We start from the raw sequence: 21,542 nt of genomic DNA, 5'->3' as shown, positions 1-21,542 counted from the left end.
CCCAAATCTCATCTTGAATTGTAACTCCACAGTTTGCACATGTTGTGGGAGGAACCCAGTGAGAGGTGACTGAATTATGGGGTTGAGTTTTTCCTATACTGTTCTTGTGATAGTGAGTGAGTTCCATGAAAGCTGATGGTTTTAAAAATGGGAGTTTCCCTGTACAAGCTTCCTTTGCCTGCTGCCATCCGCAGAAGATGTGACTTGTTCCTCCTTGCCTTTTGCTGTGATTGTGAGGTCTTCCCAGCCATGTGCAACTGTAAGTCAAATAAACACTTTTCTTTTGTAAATTGCCCAGTCTCAGGTATGTCTTTATCAGCAACATGAAAACAGACTAATACTAATACACACACACACACACACACACACACACACACACACACCCCTCTAGGAAGTTTTCACAGAAAATCTCCCTGGGGTGGGAAAAGATTAAAAGTAAGCAACTATCATTTAAGGAACATACCAACTACTATAATACCTAAGTATTACTACAGAATATCAATTATGATCAATGCCTGAGATAAATATGCTCTAGGAACTACAGACATCAAGTTACTGTTGTTCAATTACCAAGCATTTTACATCTTAAAATCTACAGTCAGATATTATGTAAGATTTTTAAAATGTCTATTTTAAAAGAAATACTTGCCAAGTAATAGAAAAACTTCATGTATCTTTATTGTGTTAATAGAACAATTTATTCCTCTATAAAAGAAAAAAAAAAAACTCAACCTGGTTTTTGTTTAAAAAATTTAGAGGCTGGGCGCGGTGGCTCACGCCTGTAATCCCAGCACTTTGGGAGGCCGAGGTGGGTGGATCACGAGGTCAAGAGATCGAGACCATCCTGGTCAACATGGTGAAACCCTGTCTCTACTAAAAATACAAAAATTCAGCTGGGCATGATGGCACATGCCTGTAATCCCAGCTACTCAGGAGGCTGAGGCAGGAGAATTGCCTGAACCCAGGAGGCAGAGGCTGCGGTGAGCCAAGATCATGCCACTGCACTCCAGCCTGGGGTAATGAGAGCGAAATTCCGTCTCAAAAAAAAGAAAAAAAAAAAAATTTAGAAATATTTAATTTAGCAGGCATATGTGTGCAAGGAAATATTGACACAAAACATTAAAATGACTAATGCTAGCCCCCTTTTCTAATAAGATATCTTCTAGAAGTCAAATTTTATTGGAGAGTCTTAAATCTATTTAAAATAAAATGTGGCTCACCAGGAAACACTAAAATGACTAAAGTCTCTCTGTAACTTTTTAGTTGAAAGGTTAAGTCTGAGGGAAGCTATTATGGCAATAAACCACAGTGCTCCCAGCATTAAAAACAGAATTCACCAGGGTATTTTTCAAACAAATATACTGCTATATAGGTATCTTTAGAACAAATATTCTCTCCAATAAACTAAAATACTTTTTCAAAATTATGGTAAATTAAAGGGGTATATATTTCTTCTTACTCATGTATAAGGCAGAAAAAAGCAAAAACAAAACAAAATGCCTTCATTAATTCCATATACTAATTACTGAAATGGCTTCTTTTATTTTACATTAAAACAATTAAAAAGTAACTGCACAAACTAAACAATTTAGTTTTTCATAAACTTCAAAATATTTTATGCAAACACATAAGTCTACTCTTTCCAAATCTTAACTAGCCCACTTTTCTAATAAGATATCTTACAGAAGTCAAATTTTATTGGAGAGTCTTAAATCTATTTTAAATAAAATGTGGCCCATCGTGAACTATTTAAAATTTAAAACAAAAATATTTTAATAAAAAATTAAAAATATAAAACCAGGTTCCTTATGTATCTTTCCATTATTTCCTCAAAGAATTAATTTTATCTTTTAAATTAAACTTTAGATTTTTTTCAAGACAATCTGCCAACTTACAGTGTTAGTTGGATCTTCTTGTAAAATCCTATCATATAGCTGTATAGCATCATCATATCTATTTAAAAAGAAAAAGAAACACCTACAATTATTACCTTAAAAATATGGTGACGAATAATAAATACAGAAAAAAATTAAAGTGGCTTTAATCTTTTAATTTAAATGCATTTATAATTGTTATTGAAGTCTTCCCATCTTCATAGAACACTAAATGTTTACTATAGTCTTACTTTGTTAAGTAAAGCAAATCATATATATAGTACTTACAGAAAATTTCCTTAAAAAAAAAATTAATTCAATTTATCCAAAGTACAAAAGTAAAAACCAGTCATACAAGCTGAAGAGACAGAACAAGCATCAGAACTAGATGCAGACATAGCAGAAGTATTGTCATAAACAGGCTAGGAATTTAAAAGATGGTTATGTATTTTCATGGAAAAATAAACAAGATGTAAAAACAGGTGGGTAACGTAAACAGAGAGATGGAAACTCTAAAAAAGAAATCAAAATAAAATACTGGAAATTAAAACAATGTAAAAGAAATGATGAATGCCTTTGATGGGCTTGGGCTTATTAGTAGACTGGACATAACCCAAAAGAGTCAGGAGACTGAAGAATTGTCAATAAAAATTTTCAAAACTGAAATAAGAAGAGAAAACCAACTAAATAATAGAACACAATATCCAAGAAGTGTGTACAATTACAAAAGATGTAACATATATGTAATGGGAATACTAGAAGGAAAAAAGAAATATTGGAAACGTTTGAAGTATTAATGGTTAAAATTTTTCCTAAACTTGTAATAGACACACAAAACTACAGATCAAGTAAGCTCTAAGAACATCAAGCAGAATAAATACCAAAAAATCTATACTTATGTATAACATATTCAAACTACAGAAAATCAAAAACAAAGAGAAAATTTTAAAAGATGCCAGAAGAAAAAAACACATTACTTATACAGGTACAAGGATAAGAATTATATCAGACTTCTCTTCAGAAACCATGCAAACAAGAAAAGAGTAGGGAAATATTTATGTGACAGAGAAATATACTCCAGACAAACAAAAATTAAAGCAATTTGCTGTTAGCAGACCTGCCCTGCAAGAAACGTTAAAAGCTGCTCTTCAGATAAAAGGAAAATGATATTGGTCAGAACCTTTGATCTATATAAAGGAAGGAAGAGCATTAGAAAATGAATAAAGGTAAAATAAAATTTTTATTTTTCTAATTCTTATTGATCTGATAACAGTTTGTTCAAAATAGTAACAGCAACAATGTATTTGGTAATTATGGTTTATGAATAAGTGAAATGAATGAAAGCAGTGTTACAAATGACAAAAAAGAGGAATTAAAAATACTCTGTTGTAAGGTATTTGCCTGTCAATCAGTATAGTATTGCTTGAAAGCTGACTTGGATAGTTGTAAATATATATTGCAATCTCTCAGACAGCTATTTAAAAATTTAAAAAGAAGTATAACTGATATATTGAGAGACAGAAAAAATGAAATCGTATAAATTCTCAATTAAATCAGAGAAGGCAGAAAACAGAAATGACAAAAGAAAAAAATAACAAGAACAATTAATAGAAAATTGTTATGAATATGGCAGATATTAAAGCAACTATATTAATAACTTTAAATGTAAATAGTTTAAGTATACCAATAAAAAGACAGAGACTATCAAAGTGGATTTACAAACATGACCCAACTAAATGCTGTCTACACAAAACCCTCTAAATACAAAGTTATAATAGAATAAAAGTAAAGGGAAGGAGAAAGATATGCCCTAATACTAATCAAAAGAAAGCTCAGGAGCTACATTTAAGCTGACTTCAGAGCAAGAAAAATTAGGAGGGATAAAGAGGGGCATTACATAATATAAAGCGCTCATACTCATGAAAAACACAAAAATCCTTAACAACAGAACATCAAAATACGTGAGGCAAAAACTAATAGAACTGCAAGAAGAAATAGATGAATCCGCTATTAAAGTTGGAGACTTCCATATTCCTTTATTAGTAATTAATAGACCTAATAGGCAAAATATAAGGACACAGTTGAACTGTACAGCACAATCAATTATCTAGAAGTACTGAAAATAAAATTTTAAAAAGCAGATGGCAAAAAGAAAAATACTCTGAAAGCACTCTTATGAATTAAAAATAATCATAAATTTAAAATGTTCCTACGTCTAGAAGACACTACCGAATATTGTTGAGACACTGAAGTAGGAAAAGAATTATTGAACAGGACACAAAAATCACTAACCATTAAAAAAAAAGATAAACTGAATTTCATCAGAATTAAAAACTTCTCTACTTCACAAGGCATCATTTACAAAATAAAATATTGAAGCAAGAAAACAGGGAGAAATATTCACAGCACATATATCTGACAAAGTTTTTATCCAGAATATATAAAGAACTCCTACAAATCAACAGTAAAAAAGGTGAAACAACCCAATTTTATAAATGGGTAAAGAAGATATTTCAGAAAGAAGTTATTTGAATATCTAAGCAGACAGGACCAGGTTTTTAACCTCATCAATCTTCAAAAAATGTAAATTAAAGCCACAATGAGACAGTACTTCACACACTCTAGTGTCTGAAATTAAAAAAAAATTAACACTACCGTGATTAACAGGCTCCATGCCTGCCAGTTTTAATAGGATCACACTGTTGACAAGATTTGGTTACCTTTCCATGGCTTCAAATCTCATGCCTGTTAATCGCTTGACTCTGTGACTGCCAGGGAACTGTCTTCTTAGCTCTTGAAGACAAAACTGAAAAAATAAGAGTTGAGTAATAATTACATTATATATATTAAAAAGGCAATAAAGAATGGCGTATGTAGTCTTCAATGTATTTTCCTGAATAATTTCCTTAGCCTCCTCTAATAACATGAAGTGAAATTAATCAGTAAAAAAATAATGGATTGAAAGATCTATGACATTACAGTGAAGGCAACAATCAGTTCTCAGAAACCAATCATGCTCTTAACCAGGAAAATGAGCTGATTATGATATCCACTAATAATTCTTCATGTACTACTATCACATTATTCCTCCTTAAAAACTACTTCTATGAAATGTTGGGCCCCTGCTTAAATGACAACAGCACTTAGTGTTTTCTTCATAATTACAGCAGAAGCATTCTTCTGGTAAAAACTAAGTTTTTTAGTAGTCATCTCAAGTTCCTAGCAAATAATATTAACACTGTTTAATTTTGCCCTGTTGAAATTTTTTATTAATCAATCATCCTTTCAATCAACGTATCCTGATTTGGGATCAGAAAATACAGATATTAAATTAATGGAATACCAATTTCTTTGAACAAGTATCTATAATTGACTCATCAACTTGACTAAGTAAATAATCAAATATTTATTATCTATGTTCTCAGCAACATATGAAGGATTCTAAGTTCTCGAAGTCCTAGAAATGTTAAAGATTATATAAATGGTCCACTGAAGCATCCTAATGCATCAGTGACCAAAACAATGCCATTAACTACTGATGAAACTATTAACTGGTAATAAAATAAGTTTTAATATGATTTTGAAATATAACTTCAAAGTTTGTGGCTGAAATTTGCCACACTAAGAAAAATATTCAAGTTAGTCAAAAGTGAAGATATGTTCATTTATTTGACATCAAGCAAAATCATATTACTAGGTCAGTAAAGCAAGCTAACTGTATAAATAATCTTAACCATTAAAAAGTTACCGCTTAATAGGATATCCTGCTTTATTAATCAATAGTATTATCTAATCTGACCTCCTACTTTATCAAGTGGTATTTGGCTATTTAAAAAAAATAAATAAATAAAAACTTCTCTCAAGATGTAAAACTGCCACCTCTATGGATATTCAATAGTATTATCTAATCTGACCTCCTACTTTATCAAGTGGTATTTGGCTATTTAAATAAATAAATAAATAAAAACTTCTCTCAAGATGTAAAACTGCCACCTCTATGGATATTCAAAAGACTATGGCTCATAGGTTCTGAAGATAATCCAACAAAGGTTTTGTGGAATGTTTTCACCACTAACAGCTCCTCTGGAATTACATGTACAGCCAACCCAACCTTGAAAAGGACAATACTAATTCAGATGTGAATTTTTTTCAGGTATTTCTATTTTTTGTTTTTGTATATTTCCTTTCAGTTTAAATATGGAGGCAACATGAAGTGGTACTTAAGAATTCAAGATGATAAGAACAACAGCATAGACACCTCTGCTTCCTGATTTATAAAATGAATAATAACATCAAACACAAATCATGAAATAATTATGAGGGCTCAATAAAAGCATGATGTAAAGCATTTAGCTTCATGCCTCACACGAGTCCAAAAATACAGGTATCATTATAGTGTTATTTTAAAAGCAGTATTAGTATTTGTTTTTTTATTTTTTTTGGAGATGGAGTTTTGCTCTGCTGGTCAGGCTGGTGTGCAATGGCACAATCTCAGCTCATTGCAACTTCTGCCTCCCAGGTTCAAGCGATTCTCCTGCCTCAGCCCCCTGAGTAGCTGGGTCTACAGGCACGATACACCATACCTAGCTAATTTTTTTTTATTTTTAGTACAGATGGGATTTCACCATGCTGGCCAGGCTGGTCTCAAACTCCTGACCTCAGGTGGTCCACCTCCCTCAGTCTTCCACAGTGCTGGCATTACAGACAGATGTGAGCCACTGCATCTGGCCAAACATTATTAGTATTTTAAGTTATATTCTATATGTCAGAATTTTCTTATGTAAGATATGTTTATAATATTGTGTAACAATATTGAACATTATAGCCTATGAAAGTCATTCAATAAGCCAAAAGAGAAAATTGTTTCAAACTTCGCTTTTTATTTTAAACTCTATAAAACAGAATAAGTCACCTACTAAGGAGATAAATTTCAGCGACTAAATCTTTCCAGGAAAACTGGGATAGCAGATACCTACTTCTCAGAACTATTCAAAAGATTTAAGATACTTTGTCCTAAAATATCTAGTTAGTTCCATTTACTGTTCAGAGCAGCACTCAAAACCAGCTATAGAAAGCATTCAGTATAAGCCATACATTAAGTCTTAACTACAGTATACAATTCATGAAGCAGATTAAATATATATTTCATTTAAATACCTACCAATGCCAAGTCATCCCGACCATAGTCTAGTGCAGCAATCATCACCTGTTCATATATGATCCAAACTAGATATACACGGGGAGGGGAAAAAATCTGAATTTAATATTTAAAAACATAACCCAAATTGAAATTAACGAATTCTAGTTTCTGATATTTCCAGAGAATTATTACTTAGAACTGAAAATTGATTTACTGTATTATCTCTGAAACTAAGAACACATTCTTATATGTTTCAACAGTGTAAATATGTTAATATAATGTTAAAATCTCCAACTATTTAATACATTTACTGTTTTAAAAGAGTCCTTACACAATACATTTTGCCTAGACATCTGGCAGCCCTGTGAGCTTTAAAACAAAATGCCATAGCTTTATTACTACCAGGCAATTATAAATTCTTCTCAAAATAAACTATCATTAAAATTCTTGGGACAAGAAGTCACAGAGAAGATTAATACAACAACTATAAAAATCATAAATGAAAGAAGTTAAAACAGTCCATAAATGAGACATGTACTGAACCTGCATAAAAGAACTTACTATCATCTCCAAGCTTAGAAGCATATTCATTAATTAATTCTTCTCCAACTTCCACAATTTGCTCACTATTTCGTGAGTTTTCTTCTCTCCATTTTCTCATTTTATCTCGCATTTCTGAAAAAAATTACATGACATTTAAGTGTGTATGTATATACATACAAACATATATATACAATAGATGTCAAAAAATTGACAAGACAAAATCAACATTTTAGGTAAGGAAAATAAACTCACAATCATGTAGATGTCTATGGTATCTCAAAGTTGATAAAGTAAAACATTAATTGAACAAGAGCAACGGATCCTTTAGAAAACCAAAATACCATTCTGACTGGTATTACGACTATCTTTAGAAGTGATGAATGGGCCAGGCACAGGCACGGTGGCTTGTGTCTGTAACCCCAGGACTTTCGGAGCCCAAGGCAGGAGAATCACTTGATCCAGTAGTTCAAGACCAGCCTAGCCAACATGGCAAAACCCTGTCTCTACTAAATTAACAAAAATTAGCCAGCTGTGGTGGCTCACACCTGTAATCCCAGCTACTCAGGAGACCTAGGCAGGAGAATCGCTTGAAACTGGGAGGCGGCCAGGTGTGGTGGCTCACGCCTGTAATCCAAGCACTTTGGAGGCCAAGGCGGGCGGATCAACTGAGGTTGGGAGTTCAAGACCAGCCTGACCAACATGGTGAAACCCCATCTTAAAAGTAATAAAAAAAAGAAAAAATAAAGAAACTGGAAGGCGGAGGTTACAGTGAGCCAAGATTATGCCACTGCACTCCAGCCTCAGCGACAAAGCAAGACTCCATCTCAACAACAACAACAACAACAACAACAGAAAAAAAAAGAGGCATGGTGGCACCTGCCTTTGGTCCCAGCTACTCGGGAGGCTGATGTGAGAGGATCACTTGAACCTGGGAAGCTGAGGCTGCAGTGAGCTATAACTGTGCCATTGCACCCCCGTCTGAGCAACAGAGCAAGACTCCCATCTCTTAAAGGTTGAAAAGAAGTTCAGCAGGCAAATAAGAAAGTAATTTATTCTATACAGAAAGAACTACTGGTAATTCAGAATTAAATAAATACCTTGGGATCAAGAAATGAGTGTACAGGAAGTAAAAAGAGCGAGTTCCTTAGATGACTTTTATTTCATGCTAAAAAACTTTTAAGTTTTTTTTTAAAGGTACAGGAGAACAACTAAAAATTGCTAAGCAAAAAAAAAAAAAAAAGCAACACGATCAGAGCTGTCTGATAGGAAAACCATTGTCATATAAAAGAAAAACACACTGGCATGTTGTTTATATGTCAATTTTTAAAATAAATAAATTTGAAACAAAAACAAAACCAAACTCCCCAGAAGATAAACTGGAAAGGAGTAAGCAGTTCAAAGAAAATAAATTGATTGTATCAGTCCATATTCGTGCTGCTGATAAAGACATACTGGAGACTGGGCAATCAACAAAAGAAAGAGGTTTAACTGCACTCACAGTTCCACATGGCTGGGGAGGCCTCACAATGATGGTGGAAGGCAAGAAGGAGCAAGTCGCAACTTAAGTGGATGGCAGCAGGCAAAGAAAGAGAGCTTGTGCTGAGAAACTCCTATTTTTAAAACTAGTAGATCTTGTGAGACCCATTCACTATCATGAAAACAGCATAGGAAAGACCTGGCCCCATGATTCAATCATCTCGCAGTGGGCATCCCAGACAACACACAGGAATTATGGGTGCTACAAGATGAGATTTGGGTAGGGACACAGAGCCAAACAATATTACTGGTCATGGAGGATGTACAGTCTACTGGAAAAAACATGGAGTTGATACACTTGGTTTAAACTTAACCTCCATTTTTTACATGACCTTACATAGCTTACTGAATCTGTACTTAGTTTCTAATACCTATGAATAGACATACTACTACCTTACGCTAAGGGATGAGCGGTTAGGATTATATAAAACACATATAAAATTCTCAGCATGTCTGGTACATAGTGAGGACTCGGTAACCAATAGTTCACCCTATGTAAATTAAATGGTCTAAGCGAAATACATGAATCAAGCAATTTGTAATAGAGAATGACAGGAAATTAGGTGCAAAAAATAAGTGTGAACTATTTTATTTCCTTTTTAAAAAAGAGTTGGGAGAGACGCTGGAAAGATCTAAAAATAACAGCACAGTCGGTAGCTACAAGTTCTGCATGGTAGCATCACCTATGTGGAAAAAAAAACTAAACAAAGCAATTAAGTAATATCTGATGGATTCAGCAATAGAGAACCCCAAAGTGCCAATAAGCATTCACTAGAAAGCACCATAAGCCAAGATATGAAGAGCATCTAAAACAAGGAAGGGTCTGCTCTCTCCAATCCCAGGTGAGTGCAAGCAGCCAGTGGTAAAAAAGACTAAATGGGCTGGAACAGTTGAGCTTCTTTCTGTGAATTCTCAAAACTGACTGTACAAAGCTGTATATTATTTCAATATGAGCTAAAAGACATTAGAAAAGGATACAGGACATAAAATGACAACATAAATCTGAATTAGAAGATCTCAGAAATGATGCAAAAGAACTCAGTATCAGAAATAAAGTAATTTCAAAAATTAAAACTAAATTAGAAGGAACAGAAGTGCAAATAAACGAAGAATAAAAAAGGAAAAAGTTAAATGTAGAAGAAATAAAAAGATGAATAAGGATATCAAATATGGCAAATATGAAGATAGGCAAAGAATATCCAAAATGCAGATAAAAGGAGTCCCTGAAGAAAATCCAGCAAATACACAGAATACTAAAAACCATAATTCAAGAAAATTTTGATATAGAAAAAGATTTGAATGTATACATTGAAAGGACATCCCACGTACCTTAGAATATTAACGTTGAAAGACCAAAACCAAGGAACATGCTAGTAAAATGTTCCTTTAAATTTTAAAGAGGGAAAACAATCCCTTAAGCAAGAGGAGGACTTGAATTACAAGGGAAAGAAATATAAATGAGCATTAAAATTTTCCACAGCAATGTTTTATGCCAAAAGAAAATGGATTCACATAGTTAAGATATTTAACAAAAGAAAGTATTAGCAAAGATTTCCTACCCAGCAAAATTTAGTTCCAAGTATAAAGTACACAAATTTTGAACATGCAAGAATGTTAAAGAATATTGTACCATGTACTCTTCCTGAGGAATCTACCACAGAACAGGTTTCAAATAATCAAATAACTAGAAAGACATCAACATAAGGACTTGCGGTGATCATAAGTCACACAGTTATCTGTAAAACTAACAATAGATAATGGTTAAGCAGGAGAGAGCTTATGGTTTATGCTCTGACAATGCAGATACAAAACAACTATATAAAGAACTAGATGATAGAATCAGAGCTGCTATGGTTTGAATGTTTGTGTCCTCTCCAAAATTCACATTGAAACTTAACCCCCAGTGCAACAGTATTAATAAGTGATGCCTTTAGTGGGTGATTAGGCCATGAGGGCTCCACTCTCATGAATGGGATTAGCACTCTTATAGTACAGATTAAAAAAGTGAGTTTGGCTCCAATTTTTACTCTTCCTTCCTTTTCACCACACGATGATGACACAGTATTCACAGCGCCATCTTGGAAGCAGAGACTGAATCCTTAACAGTCATGGAACCTGCCAGCACCTTGATCTTCGACTTCCAGCCTCCAGACTGTTGAGAAATAAAATGTCTGTTCTCTATACATTATCCAGTCTCAGATGTTTTGTTAATAGCAGCACAAACAAACTAAAACTGAAACTGGAACCAGGAAATGGAATTCTGCTATACAAGTATCTAAAATTGTGGAAACAGTTTTATTAATAGAACTAGATAAGACCTAGAGGCTAGATCATAAAGGGCTATTCTGATGAGGGCAAAAAAGAAGAGAGCTATAGATAGAGCCTAAATCTTAGAGATTACTGAAGTGGTCAGAATGCTGGTAGAACATGGACAATAAAGTTTATTGTGAAGAGGTCTTGGACAGAAATGAGGAGTATCTTATTGGAAACTGGGAGGAAAGGCCATTCTTGTTACCAATTGGCAAAGAACTTCAATGAATTGTGTCCATGTCCTAGTACCTTGTGGATGGCAGAATTAAGAGCAATGAACTAGGATGGGGGTCCCCAACCTTTTCGGCACCAGGGACCAGTTTTGTGGAAAACAGTTTTTCCACAGACTAAGGGTGGGGGGAGGGGTGTTTCAGGATGATTCAACGGCATTACATTTATTGTGTACTTTATTTTGATTACTATGTTATTATATATAATGAAATAATTATACAACTCAACATACTGTAGAATCAGTGGGAGCCTTGAATTTGTTTTCCTGCAACTAGATAGTCCCATCTAGGGGTAACAACAGATCATCAGGCATTAGATTCTCATAAGGAGTATGCAACCTATATCTCTCACATGCACAGTTCACAGTAGGGTCCGCGTTCCTATGAGAATCTAATGCCACAGCTAATGCGACAGGAGGTGGAGCTCAAGCAGTATCACGAGCAATAGGGAACCGCAATTGAGACTGGTATCAGTCTCTCGTCTGGGGGTTAGGGACCCCTGAACTAGGATATTTGGTGGAAGAAATCTCTAAGCAAAGTGTTAAGGGTTTCTCTTGACTGCTTATAACAGGCAAAGCAAAAAACAAAGAATTTAAAATAAAAAATGAAGCTGAACTTAAAGATTTGTAAAATTCTCAACCTGGCCAAAATGTAAAGAGTTAAAAGGCATGTTTGGGAGAAAACACCAAGAATTTGGTCAAGCAAATGTTTGATAAGATTAATAGGGACTGATGGAAGCCAGGTGTTATTTATCTAGACAATAATAAAAGAACGATTCTGAAGATAATTTAGAGATCTGTGAGGCTAGCACTTCCATCATAAGCTTAAAGTGCCAAGACCTTGAGAGGTTTCAAAGGAGAGGCCCAGAGCCTTCATGGGGCCTCAGGGCTCACCGCAGGGCCACCTCAAAGTTTTTCTCCCCACATTCTGGCATACTGTTCCTCAGCTGCCACAGCTGTGGTTCATGCTGGCCCAGATTGCAGTCTGGGCAGCTGCTCCAGAACTCACAGGTGGGAAACCTTGGTGCTGCCCCCTCAGTGCAAGAGAAATAAAGGTGATATGGTTTGGCTGTGTCCCCACCCAAATCTCATCTTGTTAACCCCCACAGTTCTCATGTGTCATGGGAGGAACACAGTGGGAGGTGGCTGAATTATGGGGGCACTGTTCTCATGATAGTGTATGAGTCTCACAAGATCTGATGGTTTTAAAAATGGGAATTTCCCTACATAAGTGCTTTCTTTGCCTGTTGCCATCCATGAAAGACGTGACTTGCTCCTCCTTGCCTTCTGCCATGATTGTGAGGCCTCACCAGCCATGTGGAACTCTGTCCATTAAACCTCTTTCTTTTGTAAATTGTCCAGTCTTAGGTATGTCTTGTTATCAGCAGCATGCAAACAGGCATTGCCACCTCCATCTATATTTCAAGGGATACCTAAGAGAGCCTCAGGGCCCAGGCAGAGAAACTGTCACAGGGGAAAGGCTGCCTCAGAAAGCCCCCACTAGGGCAATACCCAGTGGCTGGAGTTGGGGGATTATGGCCACGGTAGAGAGCCCCCACTAAATAATGCCAAGTACAGCCATGAGGGCAGGACCACCACTGAGACTTCAGAACTATAGAGCACAATCTATGTGGAATTCCAGCCTGGGAGAACCACTGGCACTGGATTCCAATCCCTGAGAGCTGCAGCATTGTGCTGGGCAAAGCTGGGGAAAGTGGGGTCCACTGGAGCTTGGGGATCCAAGAGCCACCCCAGTGTGTCCAGAGGTTGGGCACAGAATCAAAGAAGATTATTCTCAAGCCTTAAAATGTAATTGTTTGCTTTGTTGGATTTTGTTCTCAGGACCTGTTACTCCCTTCTTCCTTTCTTCTCCCTTTTGGAAAGGAAATGTCTATGCTTTGCTTGTCCCAGCACTTTATTTGAAGCACATAACTTTTTGAAGTCCATACAGGCTCACAGCTGCAAAGGAATTTGTCTCAGAATAAATTGGACCTTGAGCCTCATCCATTTCTGACTTAAACAATTTTTAGTTGAAACTTTGAACTCAGACTTTAAGGATAATGCTGTCATGAATTAACATTTTTGAGGCTATTGGGATGAAATAAATATATTCTGTGATAAAGACATACATTTCAGGGTGGCCAGGGGACCAAATGCTAAGGTTTGAATGTTTTCATCCCCTCCAAAATTTATGTTGAAACTTAATCCCCAGTGTGACAGTGTTAATAAGGTAGAGCATTTAGGAGGTGATTAGGCCATGAGGATTCCACACTTATCAATAAGAGTAGTGCTCTTAAAAAAGGATTGAAGGCATGAGGTCTCCCCCCTCACTTTTGTGCTTTTGTCCCTCCTGCCATGTGAGGACACAGCATTCAAGGTACCATCTTGAAGGCAGACACAGGGTTCTTGCCAGACATCAAACCTGCCAGTGTCTTAATACGGGCAGGAATTAATTTATGTTCTTTATACATCCCCCAGACTCAGTTATTTTGTTATAGCAGCACAAACAAAATTTAAAAAAAATGCAAAAAAAATTTTTTAATGTTTTCAGTAATAATATTAGTGATAATATGAGTACTTTTCTCTAAGACCGCTGTAGTTGTAATAAAACAAACAAGTAAATTACAGAATATTCTAGTTCTGTCATCCTCTGTGCCCTGGAGAACAAGGTCTCATATGGAAGAAAAGAGACACAAATGTAAAAGAAAAAGAACTCGAGGAAATATTCTGTAATCTTGAATTTGAAGTATCAATATGAAAAGTATTTTGCTTTTGAATACACACATATACTCCACACACATACATATACACACATACATCATACACACACATTTCCTAGCTATGACCAGTCTATTAGTAATGAGCATACACAACAACCAGACTGTGGTACTGAAATACAATTTCTCACTAAAAGAAATCTTGACTTCTTAGAGAAATCACTGATGTCAAGCATGGGGCAAAAAATGTATAATCATCTTGGAACATCTGGTTATACCAGATGGCACAGACAACTGCTAGGGTCAGGTCAAAAACACTCAGGAGCCCACCTGAAGAGCTCATATGGATCAAGAAGGAACAATTTAAAAGTAATGATAGTAGCAGTAATACAATGCCTGCAAACTCATCAAATAAAGTTAAATCCATGAGTTCACAATGAAAAGTAAAATTGTTTACCATTAGAGAACACCAGAAAACCAATTCACTATTTTGAAAATGGATAAAAAGCATTTATGCTGCCTTTCCCACATGTACCACTATGTAACCCAATAACGAGTGGGAGTACAACTCTTTTTATATTAGTAGTCCAACTGACAAATGAAAAAGAATACATATAGTTAGAATTTTACGATTTTGCAAACTCAATGGATTACAATAGGCAGTAAGCATCAATAGCTGCTAATATTACTGCTATAAAAGAAAGACACCAAGATATTATGTACTTGACAAAAAGATACTGCAGTCTTGACAAAAAGATACTAATAAAATCTAAAACTGATCCAGTCTCTGAATCCAGCTGCCAATATGCAAGAAATACAGAAGATGGAGGAACATATGAATATGCAATCAGGACAATCCAGACAGTGGCGAATTCTGCAGTTGAAACAGCCCAATTTCCTTTAACAGATATGGTATTTTTGAAGAGACAGCCAGAATGGGAATTCATAAATCAAAAAACAGTTAAGAGATGTCTCAAACATTTAAAAAATTGGCAACACTAAAGTATTGTGTCTAGAAACACACACTTGGATAATACAACTATTTTACTATACAAGGAGGTGATTACTAGGAAAGTCAGGATAATGGCTACTGATGTGAAAAGAGAAGGAGTTATGCTTGGAGTGGGACACCCGGAAGAATGAAGGGGATAGTAAAACTCTATTTCTTGACCTGGGTGGTGGTTTCAGATACATGTTCCCTTTGTAATAAATAATTAATATTTAAATTTGTTTTGTGTAGTTTTCTCTTTTCATTTTATTTTACAATAAAAAGATACTCTAAAAAAGAGAAAGAAGGGAGAAAAATTATTTTAAAATATAGACAGAAAATCTTCAACTTTTACCAAATAAAACACTGAAAGAATACCAAAATTATTTAGGTTGAATATCAATACATTTTCCTTAAAATTCTGGTAAAAAACATTAATAAAAACTTTAAAAATACAAAGCTTATATTTACCAGAAATGATCTCAAATCTATCAAAAATTGTTACTGTGTAATATTTTGAATTATGAAGGTCAATAAAAACACCATGAGGATATAACACATAGTTCTTGAACATATTTCTTGACATGAAGATCCCAAGAAATAAAGTTGCATTTCCAAAACATCCTTTCAGACAATGGGAGCTTAAAAACACACAAAAAGCCTCAAATAACTCTAAGCTTTACCCCATTAATTAACTCATATTTCATAGCTTGCATAAAGTTTTAAACACTAAATAATGGTAAAAGAACATAAGGCTATCACTCAATCACAAATATAAGACAAATGATGAAAAAAAATTTCATTCACTTGGGAAACAAAAATCAGAAAAAAAAAAGGTGCTATTTCATTCAAATCCAATGATAAATACGTGACTAAAATATTCTTAAACTGAGGTTAGCTAAATAGCATTAAGAAAACGTAGCATTATAAAGTTGTTGGGTTTACTATGTAAACCCTAGATGGTTTTATGTAATACAGATTTTTATCCATAGTTCAGCAAATTTATTTTTACAAAAAATGCATGTTATCTTTAGATCTACAACTTTGGGTCTCAGACTCATTCAAATCACAACCTTGTGGATGGAGGAAGATTTACCAAGCAAACGGAGAGCAAAAAAAAAAAGCAGGAGTTGAAAATCTCATCTCTGATAAAATAGACTTTAAAGCAACAAAGATCAAAAGAGACAAAGAAGGACATTACATAATGGTAAAAGGATCAATGCAACAAGAAGAGCTAACGATCCTAAATATATACGCACACAATACAGCAGCACCCGGATACATAAGGCAAGTACTTAATGACTTACAAAGAGACTTAGACTCCCACACAATTATAGTGGGTGACTTTAACACCCCATTGTCAATGTTAGACAGATCAACCAGACAGAAAATTAACAAGGATATCCAGGACTTGACCTCAGATCTGGACCAAGCTAACCTAATAGACATTTACAGAACTCTCCACCCCAAATCCACAAAATATACATTCCTCTCAGCACCACATCACACCTACTCCAAAACTGACTACATAATCGGGAGTAAATCACTCCTCAGCAAATGCAAAAGAATGGAAATCATAACAAACAGTCTCTCAGACCACAGTGCAATCAAGTTAGAACTCAGAATTCAAAAACTAACCCAGAACCGCACAGCTTCATGGAGACTGAACAACTTGCTCTTGAATGTTGACTGGATAAACAATGAAATGAAGACAGAAATAAAGATGTGCTTCGAAACCAACGAGAATGAAGACACAACATACCAGAATCTCTGGGACACATTTAAAGCAGTCTCTGGAGGAAAATATATAGCAATAAGTGCCCACACAAGAAGGAAAGATCAAAAATTGACACGCTAACATCAAAATTGAAAGAGCTAGAGGAGCAAGATCAAAAAGACTCAAAACCTAACAGAAGACAAGAAACAGCTAAGATCAGAGCAGAACTGAAGGAGACAGAGACACAAAAAATCCTTCAAAAAATCGATAAAACCAGGAGCTGGTTCTTCGAAAAGGTCAACAAAATAGACCACTAGCCAGATAAATAAAAAAGAAAAGAGAGAATAACCAAATTGATGCAATAAAAAACGATAAAGGGGATATCACCACAGATTCCACAGAAATTCAAACCATCATCAGAGATTATTACAAACAACTCTATGCACATAAGCTAGTAAACCTGGAAGAAATGGATAAATTCCTGGACACTTGCCTCCTCCCAAGCCTAAACCAGGAAGAAGCCGAAAATCTGAACAGACCCATAACAAGGTCTGAAGTTGAGGCAGCAATTAAGAGCCTATCACCCAAAACAAGCCCAGGTCCAGACGGGTTCACAGCCGAATTCTACCAGACATACAAAGAGGAGCTGGTACCATTCCTTCTGAAACTAAGTCAAACAATACAAAAAGAGGGAATCCTTCCCAAATCATTTTATGACACCAACATCATCCTGATACCAAAACCGGCAGAGACTCAACAAGAAAAGAAAACTTCAGGCCAATATCCATAATGAACATAGATGCAAAAATCTTCAATAAAATACTGACAAGCCCATTGCAACAGCACATCAAAAAGCTAATCCACCATGATCAAGTAGGCTTCATCCCAGGGATGCAAGGCTGGTTCAACATACGCAAGTCTATAAACGTAATACACCACATAAACAGAACCAAAGACAAAAACCACATGATTATCTCAATTGATGCAGAGAAGGCCTTTGACAAAATTCAGCAGCCCTTTATGCTAAACACCCTCAATAAGCTAGGTATTAACAGAACGTATCTCAAAATAATAAAAGCTATTTATGACAAACCAACAGCCAATAAACTGAATGGGCAAAAACTGGAAGCATTCCCTTTGAAATCTGGCACTAGACAAGGATGCCCTCTCTCACCACTCCTATTCAATATAGTACTGGAAGTTCTAGCCAGAGCAATCAGGCAAGAAAAAGAAATAAAGGGTATTCAAATAGGAAAGGAGGAAGTCAAATTGTCTCCATTTGCAGACGACATGATTGTATATCTAGAAGACCCCATCGTCTCAGCCCAAAATCGCCTGAAACTGATAAGCAAATTCAGCAAAGTCTCAGGATACAAAATCAATGTGCAAAAATCACATGCATTCCTATACACCAATAACAGACTTAAAGAGAGCCATATCAAGAACGAACTGCCATTCACAATTGCCATAAAGAGAATAAAATACCTAGGAATACAACTAACAAGGATCATAAAGGACCTCTTCAAGGAGAACTACAAAACACTGCTCAATGAAATAAGAGAGGACACAAACAGATGGAAAAACATTCTATGTTCCTGGTTAGGAAGAATCAATATCATGAAAATGGCCATACTGCCCAAAGTAATTTACAGATTCAACACTATCCCCATCAAGCTACCAATGACCTTCTTCACAGAACTGGAAAAAAATACCTTAAACTTCGTATGGAACCAAAAGAGAGCCCACATAGCCAAGTCAATTCTAAACAAAAAGAACAAAGTGGGAGGCATCACACTACCGGACTTCAAACTATACTACAAGGCTACAGTAATCAAAACAACATGGTACTGGTACCAAAACAGAGATATAGACCAATGGAACAGAACAGAGGCCTCAGAGGCAACACAACATATCTACAACCATCTGATCTTTGACAAACCAGACAAAAACAAGCAATGGGGAAAGGATTCCCTGTTTAATAAATGGTGTTGGGAAAACTGGCTAGCCATGTGCAGAAAGCAGAAACTGGACCCCTTCCTGACACCTTACATTAAAATTAACTCCAGATGGATTAAAGACTTAAACATAAGACCTAACACCATAAAAACCCTAGAAGAAAATAAAGGCAAAACCATTCAGGACATAGGTGTAGGCAAGGACTTCATGACCAAAACACCAAAAGCATTGACAACAAAAGCCAAAATAGACAAATGGGACCTAATCAAACTCCACAGCTTCTGCATGGCAAAAGAAACAGTCATTACAGTGAATCAGCAACCAGCAGAATGGGAAAAAATTTTTGCAGTTTATCCATCTGACAAAGGGCTGATATCCAGAATTTACAAAGCACTAAAACAGATTTACAAGAAAAAAACAAACAAGCCCATTCCAAAGTGGGCAAAGGATATGAACAGATACTTTTCAAAAGAAGACATACATGAGGCCAACAAGCATATGAAGGAATGCTCATCATCACTGGTCATCAGAGAGATGCAAATTAAAACTACATTCAGATACCATCTCACGCCAGTTAGAATGGCGATCATTAATAAATCTGGAGACAGATGCTGGAGAGGATGTGGAGAAATAGGAACACTTTTGCACTGTTGGTGGGAGTGTAAATTAGTTCAACCATTGTGGAAGACAGTGTGGCGATTTCTCAAGGACCTAGAAATAGAAATTCCATTTGACCCAGCAATCCCGTTACTGGGTATATATCCAAAGGATTATAAATCGTTCTACTATAAGGACACGTGCACACGAATGTTCATTGCAGCACCATTTACAATAGCAAAGACCTAGAAACAACCCAAATGCCCATCGATGATAGACTGGACAGGGAGAATGTGGCACATGTACACCATGAAATATTATGCAGCCATAAAAAACGATGAGTTTGTGTCCTTTGTAGGGACATGGATGAACCTGGAAACCATCATTCTCAGCAAACTGACGCAAGAGCAGAATATCAAACACCGCATGTTCTCACTCACAGGCAGGTGTTGAACAATGAGAACACATGGACACAGGGAGGGGAGCACTACACACCGGGGTCTATTGGGGGAAAATAGGGGAGGGACAGCGGGGGAAGGGGAGTTGGGGAGAGATAGCATGGGGAGAAGTGCTAGATGTGGGTGATGGGGAGGAAGGCAGCAGATCACACTGCCACGTGTGTGCCTATGCAACAATCTTGCATGTTCTTCACATGTACCCCAAAACCTAAAATGCAATAAAATAAAATAAATCACATCCTTGCAACAAGCTTCACTTATGCTATCTGAAGTCCACATTTTTCTTTCAATCTGACAGATTATTTTAAAAGGGGAAGATGGGCCTTGGGGATATGAATTGTTAGATTCCATTCCACAACAGTACACACCCCTTGCCTACATCCTGACACCCAATACAAGAAGTACTGGCCCAGACGAATGATTGCTGCTTGAATTATCAAGAATTACTATTTAATCTGTTAAATTCTTGAACTTGTTTTAGAATGGGAATTTTCAGCAATGTCCTTTAAAAAGCAGTAGAATCCGGTCACGTGCAGTGACTCATGCCTGTAATCCCAGCACTTTGGGAGGTTGAGGCAGGCAGATCACCTGAGGTCAGGAGTTTGAGACCAGCCTGGTCAATTTGGCAAAACCTGGCCTCTACTAAAAACACAAAAATTAGCCAGGCGTTGTGGTAGGGACCTGTAATCCCAGCTACCTGTGAGCCTGAGGTGGGAGAATCGTTTGAACCTGGGATGTGGAGGTTGCAGTGAGCTGAGATCACACCACTGCACTCTCCTGCCAGAGTGTTGTCACAGCAAGACTCTGTGTCCAAAAAAAAAAAAAAAAAAAGCAGTAGAATCCTTACTCATAGACTAAATAGAGTAACTAAGAGAAAAACTAGTCCCCATCTCCATTTTTGTCAAATATCTCATTTACTAACAGTCTTCGGTTTTCTATCAGTCTCCTCTTATTCAATCAAGGTATATTATTTTTAAAACCTGACTTTTAAGACATTCCCCTTTCATCTACTGATACATCCCTATGACTTCCACTCATTCTAAAATATATCAATATACTATTTCTACATGATAGAAATTAAAAAATGAAAAGAGAATCATCCCATGTAGCTGAAAAGCTCACAAACTTAACAGAAAAACTGTAAACAACTGCAAAATTGTGTGATAAAAGGTATGCTAGTGTTATGTTCAAAGCATTAGAAAAGCAAAGTAAGAGAAAGATTAATTCTACTTGGTATAAAGAAAGGGTTAAAGAGGACCTCCCTACTATATGAATTAAGCCCTAAGGATCAAAAGATGTTTTAGATGAAGTTTAGGGCAAAACAGCATGCCTCCCATTGACAGAGGGATGAAAGTATTTTAAGTCTTCAGGGATTGGGAAATTGCCCAACTCACCCAAGTTTGCCAGGTGAGAGGAGAGGAAATGCAAGGGATAGCAGGTAAATTAGTCATTGTTACCCAAAAAAGGGGGTGAAAAA

General features: G+C 35.9%; 1 protein-coding gene across 5 annotated transcripts in view; it reads right to left on the bottom strand.

The window, feature by feature from the left end:
• EMC2 (ER membrane protein complex subunit 2) overlaps positions 1-21,542 on the bottom strand; it is a 126,546-nt gene that overhangs the window by 95,833 nt on the left and 9,171 nt on the right. For 4 of the 5 annotated variants that reach the window (XR_004260912.1, XM_032251870.1, XM_032251839.1 and 1 more), the window contains 4 exons: positions 7,576-7,689; positions 7,036-7,100; positions 4,595-4,695; positions 1,896-1,953 (listed from right to left, as the gene is read on the bottom strand). Coding sequence is in view for 4 of the 5 variants with exons in the window: in XM_032251870.1 (XP_032107761.1) it covers positions 1,896-1,953; positions 4,595-4,695; positions 7,036-7,100; positions 7,576-7,689 (338 nt within the window). In the remaining variant the exon portion in view is untranslated. The remainder of the gene's footprint in view (positions 1-1,895; positions 1,954-4,594; positions 4,696-7,035; positions 7,101-7,575; positions 7,690-21,542) is intronic. The other variant, XM_032251847.1, reaches the window with a different exon arrangement.

Source organism: Sapajus apella, unplaced genomic scaffold (assembly GCF_009761245.1).
Source record: "Sapajus apella isolate SASKATOON/1434 unplaced genomic scaffold, GSC_monkey_1.0 scaffold3, whole genome shotgun sequence".
Taxonomy (NCBI): domain Eukaryota; kingdom Metazoa; phylum Chordata; class Mammalia; order Primates; family Cebidae; genus Sapajus; species Sapajus apella.
Note: the sequence above shows the minus strand (reverse complement) of the source record. Positions and strands in the feature narration are given on the sequence as shown.